An 11,203-nucleotide genomic window follows, 5' to 3' on the forward strand; every position below is an offset into this window, starting at 1 on the left:
CTCGCCCTGCAGCCCTGCGCTCAGGAGTTTATTAGTGGACACGTCACAGACAAGACTATCCACTCACAGGTGTCGTTGGAGCCAGCAAGGCTGAGAACCCAGGCTGGGGAGGGGATGGGATGACCCACAGGGCTGAGTGGCCCAAGCTGTCCAGGTCCATGTCCCGAGAGGCTGGCTGCTTGCTTGGGGGTCTCTGGGGCCGAGGAAGACAAGGATGACAGTGAGACAGGGCAGTGGCTGGCGCTCAGGGCCACGGGGCGAGCAGCCTACCAGTCCTGGTTGTCCCAGCCCTCACCGGCAGGGGCAGGGGGGTGTGCGGCCTTCTGTGTGGCCCTGGCCCGGCCCTCCCCGCCGGTGCCCTCGCCGCCAGCACCCTGCCCGCTGGCCTCCCAGTTCTCCCAGCCGTCCTCGTTGCTGTTCCTGTGACTGGAGCCTGTGCCCGAGCCCCACACATCCCAGCTGTCCGAGCTCCTGCGTTCCGTCGAGTTATCCACACACGTCCAGCTGTTGCTGCTCGGGGACTGGCGGGCCCGGGAGGCGTCGGCACTGCCAAAGGTCTCCCAGAAGCTCTGGTCCACGCCGCCAGGCTGGCCATGGTCCCCACAGCTCTGCTGGTAGCCACTGCCCTCTGGGGGTCTTTGAGAGAAACAAGGGGGACTGCAATCACTGTACAAACTATAAACCACTGCCAGGCTGCTCCGGGGACAGGCGGCAAAGCCTGCTGCTGGGGGGGTTCTCCCGTGGGGGCTCACCTGTCAGAAGGCTCCTCCGTTTTCCCAGAGAAGAAGGTGGTCACGTCTCGCCATCCCTTGCTGCCCACCCCCTGGACCTGGAAACAGACGGCGAGGGGCTCAGCAGGGGTCTGGCAGGTGTACATGGCCACACAGATATCTGGGTGGAGTCCAGCTGTGACCAATGTGTCTCCCATGCGTGCCCAGCACAGGCCCAGGTCAGGTGGCGCTCGGTGCCTCTGAGCTCACCAGGCCCAGGACTCAGGGCGCACAGGGTGAGGTTGTGGTCACTAGGTACACTGGCTACTTGGAGCCAGCTCACTGAACCCTCGCTCCTGGCAAGCGCAGGGACCGTCCTTTCAACAGAGAGAAAGCCCCGCACTAGGACACAGGACGGCAGCCCCATGTGGGGACACAGGCCTTCCAGCACAGCTGGGACCCACGGACACTTACCCAGGGAAGAGCCAGCGGCAGCAAGGAAGAGACAAGAGGGAAACAAGCGACAGTTAGGACGGGACGTGGCCCCACCAAGCTGTTTCCATATTCCTCAGCTCTCGGCAGCCTGCGTCCACACAACGCACACTCACCGACCAAGCCTGGGAGAGACCAGCTGGGGCCCTGGGCCACCGTGCTGGGGGCAGTGCCAGGCCCTGGAATATGGAGACTGGCTTTGTGCTGTGCCCGCAGGCCAGACCGCCTACCTTGGACGCCAGCTGAGAGACCCCACTGGATACATCATCCAAAATCCTTCCCTCCTTCACCTACGTGGGGTGAGACGGCCATTACTTGGGGGCAGAAGAGAACGGGGAACAGGTGACAGCCAAGAGTGGCACATGGACGGTGGGCGGCTAGAAAATCTCCCAAAAAGCTTTTGTGTCTCAAAGACCCGGTCTCCTTGTGGCCAGGCAGCTGGGAAGCTATGCAGCTGAGCCACCAGTTGGTGCCAATCTGGTCACCTATGACCCAGACAGCAAAGGACAGCACAGAGACCCCTGGGGAGGCAGGGGAACAGGGGCATGTGGGTGATGGGGGCACTGAGGACAGTGAGGCCGCTGGGCAGGACGCACAGCAGGGGACACGTGACACGATGAGTGGCAAAGCCCAGGGCTGCACCGCACCGAGAGCCCTCCAGTGGCTGGGGACTCGTTAGTGACTGGGTACCGACAGCGGTTCATCAGAGCAAACCAACCACAGGGGCGAGGTGTTAGCAGATGGAACTAGGGGAAGGGGGTGGAAGCTGGGCTGTTTGCCCACTTTCCGATCGGCTCGCCGGGTGGCACGGCTTCACCTCGGACAACTCGTGGCTGTGTGCGACCAGAAGGCTTGGCCCAGGACCACTGCCCGGAGATGCACAAGGGGGGCTGTGGGGCAGGCAGAGGGGTGCTCTGTGCTTTCAAAAGTGGGTGGGGCCCACAGCCAGTTCTTGGCTCCAGGAGACACAGTGACAAAAGGTCTCCTGAATCCACAGCTGCTGCTGCCTGGAAAGGACGCGCGCAGGGCGCCCCTGTACCACTGCCCAGACCGTGCAGTTCCCACAACACTACCTTCTCTTGGGCAGGCTTCAGGACATTCTCATTCAGGCTGTGGCCCAACTCGGAGGCCTGTGGAAAGAGCACGGACCACGTCACAGGTGCAGCAAAGGCCTGTGTGGGCAGGACCCAGGTCTGCACCCAAATGCCAGGTACACAGCTCGGGACAGAAGCAGGCAGGCAGAGGGGTCACAGGAGTCATGGGCCCCCGTCCCTGCCCCGTTCCACCTGCGCTCTGAAGGGTCTGTGCTCACAGTCAGCCTCCACCACCACCAGCGACAGGGAGGAGACGTCCCTGCCCCGTCCCGCCTGCACTCTGCAGGGTCTGCGCTCAGTCACTCTCTGCCACCTTCTCTTGGTGGCAGGACACCTGCTTCTCACACCCCAAAGGACAGCGCACCGGGCAGGACATCCACCCACTAGCCAGCTGAACCCACATGCTGCGTGGGCAGCAAGACACATGCTATCCCCGTGGGGCTGAAGGGCTGCCATGTGCTCTCTGTCCAGCATCTTACACTGTGAGGACCAACAGGCGAGGCATGTGGGCACCAAGTCCACCCACCCTGTGGCCAATAGTAGGGGACAAGCAGAGCCTGGCCATGCCCACAGGTGGGGACAGCACCACGTCCACCACCCACAGCAGGAGTGAGTGGGCAGATGGGAGCGTGAGGCCCCAGGACAGGAGCAGCCTTCCTGGGTCGGGGCCTCGAGGGGCCAGGTTAGAGAAGATGGAGCTGGGGACATCACAGTGAAGAGCCACTGGGACCTGGCACCAAGGCCTCTTCCTCTCGAGGGGCAGGGAAAGCAGCAATCAGCCCCCAGGGACTACTCTCGCAACAGGGAGGCACCGGCAGCAGGACAAAGGCGCTTACCCCCCTGGTTCAAGCTCACTGACTTCAAGGGACACTCGCCCCTAGACACCCCTCCCCCACTCCGATGGGCACACTGCACTCAGCTACCAAGGCAAAGCCACTGCCACACATACTCAGACAGCCGGGGCGATGGGGCTGGGCCAAGCCCACCAGGCCAAGGGGAGCCGAAGGCACACGACAGCAGGGACGTGACAGGCAGTGAGTGGGGACAGAGCCACAGCTTAAGCAGGTGACACAAGACGGGGCCATGCATATGGACATGCCAAGAGACAGACAGCAGACAAAGTTGCAGCATTACCGGCTCTGACTGCTGCTTGGAGCCCCAAAACTTTACAAGGAGCCGGGTTAGTGGGAGAGAGAACGAGAGAACACCCGGGTGGGAGAGCAGCTGCGGCAACACCAGGAGCCCCAAGGAGAACTGGGACACCCGCGACCCCACCCACTGGGAGCCCAGAGGAGCTGGGGCGCCCAGGACCCCATCCACCAGGAACCCCAAGGGGAGCCGGGATGCACTGAGACCCCATCCACCAGGAGCCCTGAGGAGCCAGGGCGCCCAGGCCCCCGTCCACCAGGAGCCCCAAGGAGTCAGAGCGTGCCAGGACCCCGCCCACTGGGAGCCCCAGGGAGCTCAAGCCCGCTGGGACACACCCCCCCAGCCCAGAGGACAAACAGGACATGGCCCTGGCCAGGAGACATGGCCACCAGCTGGGGGCATGGGACACGGGAGGGGGCACAAGAGCCAGTGGAGCTCAGAGCTGCCGAGAGGGGGAAGGGCAGCTTTGGCCGAACCCCAGCACGGGCCAGGGTGCTGGGCAGGGGCTGTGCACTCGGGAGAGATGCTCGCCTCCTGCCAGGCGTGCCCTTGCTGGCGGCCCCGTGTGTTACAGGAGAGAGGAGCAGCTGCCCATCCCGCTCAGGAAGGAAGTCCCCGCTGTGGCAGACCAAGGGGCACTCGGCTCTCCCAGGACCAGCTCCCAGCGCAGGGTGCGGTGGTCCACGTCAGCCCCAAACCGGGCCGAGCACACCAAGGCCGGGCAGGCACCCACAGAGCTGCTGTGTGCCAGGTGTGGCGTCCTCGCCTCCAGAGCAGAGGTGCAGCTGCCTGGAGGGACTGACCGGGCCACACGCGTGCAGCCTCTTCACGCACCAGCCCGTCCCCCACATCCAGTGCAGGGGGCCGCCGAGCTGTGCTCACAGGGCCAGGGCAGGGTTGCAAAGAACCCAGCAGGCAGACACCGCTCGCTTACCTTCTGACTCGCTTGGGATCCGAACTTCGTAGCCTGAAGGGAAAACAGCGCAGGTCTTTTCACACGATCCCTTCCCCAGCTCCCCCCAAGCCCAGACTGAGACAGAGCCTGGATCCAGGGAAGCCTCCTGCCCAGCCATCTAGGCCGCCAGTGCTATCTGGGCCACAAAGGGGGGCTGAGCGGTGTGGGTGTGCTACTCCAACTCTGCCTTCGTGGGCAATAGCCCAGCCCCAGCCTGTACCTTTTCTGACAGCCGACACAACCCTGGGAGCTGTCAGCGGGCACAGGTCTCAAGGGGTGAGGAGGCCACACCTGTTGGCCTGTGCCCAGACACACCGACTTCTACAGTCAAGGAAAGGACGAGATGTCCAACGCAGACGTTCAGGCTGAGACGGGCCTGCCATTGCCTGCCCTCAAGAAGAAACGGGGCCCCAAGAGGTCTGGCCTGCGGGAAGCCCTGAGAAGTACCCACTGTTCCTCCTTCAGCAGGATGCTGGGGCCCGGGACCGAGACCAGGCTGGCCTCCCTGCCCCCCACCGCCGCAGCCTCACCCCCTGGGCCGCTCACTCACGCCCTCCTTGGCCGCAGAGGCGAACTTGCTCGCTCCACTGGTGAAGCTGCTCCAGCCCTGAGAGAGAGCAGCGTCCAGTCGGGCCACACTCAGGCTCTGCCCACAGGCAGTACCCCAAAAGAGGGCCCTGCGTGCCCAACCCTGCACCCTCACCCTGCAAGCCTCTCCTGACAGGCACGGCCCCCATGATGACTGAGGAAGGACCTGTGGGGGCTGCCCGTCTGGGTCCCTGTCCCCTCGGCGCTCTGTGGGCCTCAGCCCCGCCCTCTCTGGGGGAGGAACCCTCACATGGGTTTGGGGTACCTTCCAGCTGTTAAGGACCCTGCCTTGCTGAGTTTGAAATATACACCTTCTAGTCTGCATGTAACAGACCAAATGCCCTTGGGACCTCAGTAACTGCAGGGGGTTCACTGAAGGTGTGAGGACTTCAACCCAGAGCAAGACTGACATGCACACTGCTCAAGGGCTGCCTAGCACCATCACCCCACCTGGTCCACGGCGCCAGCAGGCTACAGCGCCCCCTGGTGTCCACACAGGGCCTGGCTCACCTGCCTAGACTCGCTGCCCCACCTGGCCTAATGGCACAGTGGCCGTCAGCACCCTGCTGTCCACGCCCGCCCAGGCTCGCTGCCCCACCTGCCCCACGGCACCAGTGGCTGTCAGCACCCCTGGTGCCCACACACGGCCTGGCTCACCGAGTACAAGGAGGACATGGCATTGTTGAGGAAGTCATCATCTTTCTTGGGTGGTGGCACTGTGTTACCAAAGCCCACATATCGGTTCTCCTGGGCCCTGAGAGTGAAGCAGACACATGGCAGCGGCCGGCACAATGCTGCTTAGCCTGAGGACGTGAGCGCCAAAGGCACGGACTGGGGCAGGCCCACCCAACCCCACACGGTAGGGGCAGGTATACCACGCCCTGCTGGCAACGCACCCGTGGGGCCCACCTGCCGGATGCGGTGCCTTGGTTTCCTTCTGTTGCCCAGAGGGAAGCCTCGCTCCAGCCTCTACCTAACCACCTCTGCGACCCCAAGCAGCACCCCACTGCCAAAGTTTACTCTGTGGCTTCAATGGTGGGACACTTCATCTTCGACACCTAAGACCCCTCCTCAAACACAGGCTCGTGCCTGTCCATCACAGCTGCCAGCAGAGCCAGCCTTCACAGCCCACCCGCTAACCTGGGACCAAGTCTCCCGTGCTGGGCTGTGCACACCCCCAGCTCCCCAGAGGCCTCACCCCTGGTAGGACCCAAGGTCGTCATTCAGCCAGTCCTCAAAGGCCTTGTCGGAGTAGGCGGTCACGTTCTGGGGCTGGCCAGCAGTTCTGAGATCAAGAGTCAAGTGTTAGTATGGCAAGAGTCCAGTGCATGGCCAGAGCCACGTGCTCACCTTGAAGACACCCCGTGTCCCATCAGGCCTCCCAGGAAATCAGCACTGAGCCGACCTGCCTCCACACACGCCTGTGGAGCTGCTCAGACCCACAGCCAAGCGTAACCGAGGCTCGCCAGGCCACTGTCCCCAAAGCTGCAGGGAGTGGCAGGGAGGAACCCGGGGGATGGGGACCACGGGCACCGAGGCAGGCTCGTTCAGACAGCCACCAAACAGGCAGGTGAGCCAGGGAAGTTAGTGGCACCCATGCCCATGTGGGGATGTCCTGACTCAGTGTCTCTCTCCCGATGCCTGTGCTCCAACGTGTGGTGAGCTCACACGGATGCCCCCGCAGCAGGAACGTGGTACACCCATCGACAGGGTTCATACCCACAGCACGCCACCTCTGTAAGCAGACAGTAACGCAACCACTGCGGCCCCCCCATGCCTGAAAGGGTCCCCTGAGTGTCCCTGGGAGGGATGCTATGGTGGCTTGTAGAGCCGTCTCACTGTTCTGATTGTTACTAAGCACTGCTTCCCTCCCTCAGAAACAGCTTGTAGCAGGCCTCTGCCCGAGTGTAGAACGTGAGCTTCCTGAGGACTGAGCTGAGCTACCATCAGCCCGGCCGGAATGGGTAGCTACCGGTGGGCAGTGGACAGCTGCATCTTGGGCTGTGGCGGGGTCCAGGTCTGGGCAGGTGACGACTCCAGGGACCATTCTTTGCCTTCAGCCAGGGTGGCCACCTGAGGGGACCCGGGAGGGGTCAGAGCAGAGAACCGTCACCCTAGCCCATCCCACAGGCTCAGGGCAGAGAACCAACACCCTAACCTGCTCCCCTAGGCTCAGGGCAGAGAACTGTCACCCTAACCTATCCCGCGGGCTCAGGACAGAAAGCCATCACCCTAACACGTCCCCCAGGCTCCAGGCGAAGAACCCTAACCCACCTCCCAGGCTCAGGACAGAGAACTGTCACCCTAACCTATCCCGCGGGCTCAGGACAGAAAGCCATCACCCTAACACGTCCCCCAGGCTCCAGGCGAAGAACCCTAACCCACCTCCCAGGCTCAGGGCAGAGAACTGTCACCCTAACCTATCCCGCGGGCTCAGGACAGAAAGCCATCACCCTAACACGTCCCCCAGGCTCCAGGCGAAGAACCCTAACCCACCTCCCAGGCTCAGGACAGAGAACTGTCACCCTAACCTATCCCACGGGCTCAGGACAGAAAGCCATCACCCTAACGCATCCCCCAGGCTCAGGGCAGAGGATCATCACTCTAATCCATCCCCCAACCTCAGGACAGAGACGCATCACCCTAATCCGCCCCACAGGTGAGCATGTAACACCCAGCTCCCTGCAGTGCCCCTGGTGATGGGCTTGGCCCCAGGAGTGAAGTATACTGTCACACCCACCGTTTGCTCTACGAGCAGGAGCCTGAGTCCCTGATTGCCACAGGTCCAGCTCCAACCACCCAGGAGCCCCCCTCTGCCCCCTGAACACTGGGCCTCCCACGCTTCTGGGAAGCACCCCACGTGCTGGGTCAGAGGCATCACGGGCTGTAGCCTCCTCCCCCAGGGCTCTCCCGGAAGCTGGGGAGGAGAGCGCACCCCCCAGCAATTGTAAGATTCCACTTGGAAAACAAAGGGTATACCCAGAAAAGACACAGCCTCGCCCGCCTGTCCCAGAACCCAGATAAGACGCGGGCTCGGCCGCCCGTCCATCTGTCCCACCACCCAGATCAGATGCGGGCTCAGCCACCCGTCCACCTGTCTTAGCACCCAGATAAGATGCAGGCTCAGTCACCCGTCCACCTGTCTTAGCACCCAGATAAGATGCAGGCTCAGTCACCCGTCCACCTGTCTTAGCACCCAAATAAGATGTGGGCTCGGCTACCTGTCCACCTGTCTTAGCACCCAGGTAAGATGTGGGCTCGGCCCACCTGTCCACCTGTCCCACCACCCAGATAAGACGCGGGCTCAGCCATCCGTCCACCTGTCTTAGCACCCAGGGAAGATGCAGGCTCAGTCACCCGTCCACCTGTCTTAGCACCCAGGTAAGACGTGGGCTCGGCCGGCAGTCCTCCTCACTGGCCCCCAGGTCATGTTGCCCCCAGGTGGTCAGCCCTGTGCCTGCATCCTGCCACCCAGCCCTGTGGCCACACCTCACCTTGTCCCTAAAGAGCGCTGCGGCCTTGCTGTTGTATTTCTCCTGCAACGACCAGCAGGGATCGTAATCCTCTTGTGATTCCAGGAACTCTCGGAATTTGGCATTCCCACCAACTTTCATCTTCTCAAGTTCAATGTCCTTCCACTTGTCCATGGTCACTGATCGCACAAAGCTAGAAACCAAGGTGTCAGCCAATGAGCCCTGGGACCCCCGCCCCGCATCTGACCCCATGGCTCCGTGACAGAAGCCAGAGCCAGGAGGGGCAGCATGGTGGAGCCCAGTGGGTCATGGCGTGCAGCCGCGAGCACCAGCTACGGGAAGCAGGGTGGTAGAGGAGCCAGCCTATCAGCCACAGTGAGGGACTGACCTGAGGTGCACGCCCAGGCCCCGGTGCTTCCCAGAACACTCCAAGCAGATCCAGATTCCGTAGCTCACACTCACCCACTGAGGGCTGAAGGCGCCACACTCAAAGCAGACCTGCGGGGAGGGCCCGTGAGGTCAGCAAGGCAGCTCTGAGCAACTAGCACAAGTGAGCAGTGCCCAGGGCAGCAGGGGCAGGGACAGGTGTGGCCAGCTGGGGGACGGACGGTGCCCAGGGCAGCAGGGGCAGGGACAGGTGTGGCCAGCTGGGGGACGGTGCCCAGGGCAGCAGGGGCAGGGACAGGTGTGGCCAGCTGGGGGCGGTGCCCAGGGCAGCAGGGGCAGATCAAGGAGGAGGGTGCAGGTGGCGCCCCAGGGCAGCAGGGGCAGATCAAGGAGGAGGGTGCAGGTGGCGCTGATGGGAACAGGGAACCATAGCCACACCCCCGCCATGGCTCCCAGAGCCACGGGGCTGCCTCGCTCGCATACAAAGGGACCCAAGAGGATTCCAGAGAGGTGGGTGCTTACATTGTTTTCATCCTGCACCCTGACTTCTTTAAGAACTTTCCTCGTCCTTGGACTGGCCATGATGCTACAAAGGAGAAAAAGAAATGTCATCACCTCACGGACATCACCTGGTGAGAGACTCGCCCGCCCTCCTGGTGGCTGACCTCGCTCCATAGAGCAGAGCTGCCCACAAAGCCACACTCAAGGCCACCCAGTTGAAGGACTCCGTCCTCCACGTCCTGAGACATCAGGAGCATGTGGGACGGGGCAGCGTGACCATTGACACAGTATAGTCATCACTACAGGGGACAGGCTGCTTCAGTGTCTGCACAGCTGAGGTCTTCCCTCGGACCCTAAAGCTCATAGCAGGTGGTGGTCTGGACCCAAGGTGCGCAACTGGCCACCCACCCTGACTTCCTATTTGTGAGGGTCACACACCAGGCCTGGGCCAACAGCTTCAGAACCCAGCCGCCACTCACCCCACATAGCACACCTGCCCTGCACCTTCCCACTCCTCCCTGGGGCCGATGCATGTGGAAGGGCGACCCGCTGGAGCCCCTCTCTGTGCAGCACTGGAGATGACAGACCTGTGACCAGCCCAACAGGCCCAGGGCCTGCCCCAGAGCTTAGAGTCGGACAGGCCCGGGAAGGAAAGCCCCACTCGTCACAGCTCTCCGGCTCTCGGCAAGTCAACTTCAATCAGCACCCCCACGCTGATCAGCACCCCACACGACCATGTGCGCCTCCGCGTGCTGCCGAGTGACTGGTGGAGACAGGGACCTCACTGCGGTGTCAGAGGACGGCTCCGACCGGCCTCCCCACTCCCAGTGCGTGCTCTGGCCCAGCCTGGTAATAACTCAAGCACCTGTGTCATGCCTCACCGTCACCCTGGAGCACAGAAATGCTCCTCACCAGGGAGCCTGCCTCCCCACGTGGCCCGGCCACCAGGGCCCGTGCGGCCACCACTCTTAACAGTCACTAGTCCTTGCTTCTGAGCTCTTGGAGGTTAGGAGACAAGCACGTCTTTTCCACAATTGATCAAAACAAAACGGGGAGTCTGTGCTGAGCCACTTCACTGTGATACTCCGGGCTGTGTCTGGAGGTCAGCTGAGATCATGGCATGAGGCCACAGGGGAAACCCCATCACCCCAGCCACTGCACCAAGCACGGGCCGTGGCAGGCATCCCTCACACCGACGCTGCCACCATCGCACACTTGCCAGATCACAGCCGGGAAGGTGGAAACCACATCCAGACAGAGGACCTGGCAGGTTCTGCTTACCAGGCCGCTCGCCTCAGTGAATCACTGTGACCGCCAGGGTCCTGGGCACTGCTGGTGGTGCACAGAGGGGACCACCCGGGGGCCTACTGAGATGGGGTGCTCACCTAGGACCCCAGAGCTGCTGCGGGGGCCTACTGAGATGGGGTGCTCACCTAGGACCCCAGAGCTGCTGGACAGGAGGGACAGACCAGCCAGGGTCCTGCTCTGTCCCAGCCCCTTGCAACGCACTGGTGCCTGCCCCATGGCTCACACTCAGGTCACATTACACAAGTAAACGTGGGATTTTCAGATGGTTCTCGGGCCTCTGGTGAGACTGCTCTGAGTTTCCAGGTGTTTCTATAAAGCAAGAACGCCCGCAGAACCACCGGAGAACAACACCGGCCTGAGGGCCCTGGAGTGGCTCCTAGAAGAACCTCACATGAGCGACTGCTGACATCAGAAAGCCCTTTAGTTTCCCAAAACACTAACTCTAATAACATGACAACAAACGCCTCCCGACTTCCGAAATCACAATGTGGTTTATCTTGAAAGATAACCTGAAAATTTGCTCTAACACTTGAAACCAAAATGACA

General features: G+C 62.2%; 1 protein-coding gene across 1 annotated transcript; it reads right to left on the bottom strand.

The window, feature by feature from the left end:
* Positions 1-266: 266 nt before the first annotated feature.
* On the bottom strand, positions 267-9,457 carry ARFGAP1 (ADP ribosylation factor GTPase activating protein 1). Its single transcript, XM_042782787.1, has 13 exons — positions 9,371-9,457; positions 8,850-8,959; positions 8,483-8,654; positions 6,961-7,061; positions 6,187-6,273; positions 5,646-5,742; positions 4,951-5,007; positions 4,380-4,412; positions 3,431-3,460; positions 2,276-2,332; positions 1,433-1,492; positions 753-829; positions 267-636 (listed from the first exon to the last, which is right to left on the bottom strand). Exons 1-13 carry the CDS (start codon positions 9,428-9,430, stop codon positions 267-269), a joined length of 1,311 nt encoding a protein of 436 aa, XP_042638721.1. The 5' UTR covers positions 9,431-9,457.
* Between the last annotated feature and the right edge of the window lie 1,746 nt (positions 9,458-11,203).

Source organism: Orycteropus afer, unplaced genomic scaffold, assembly GCF_000298275.1.
Source record: "Orycteropus afer afer isolate SDZICR_OR568_19922 unplaced genomic scaffold, OryAfe1.0 scaffold00469, whole genome shotgun sequence".
Taxonomy (NCBI): domain Eukaryota; kingdom Metazoa; phylum Chordata; class Mammalia; order Tubulidentata; family Orycteropodidae; genus Orycteropus; species Orycteropus afer.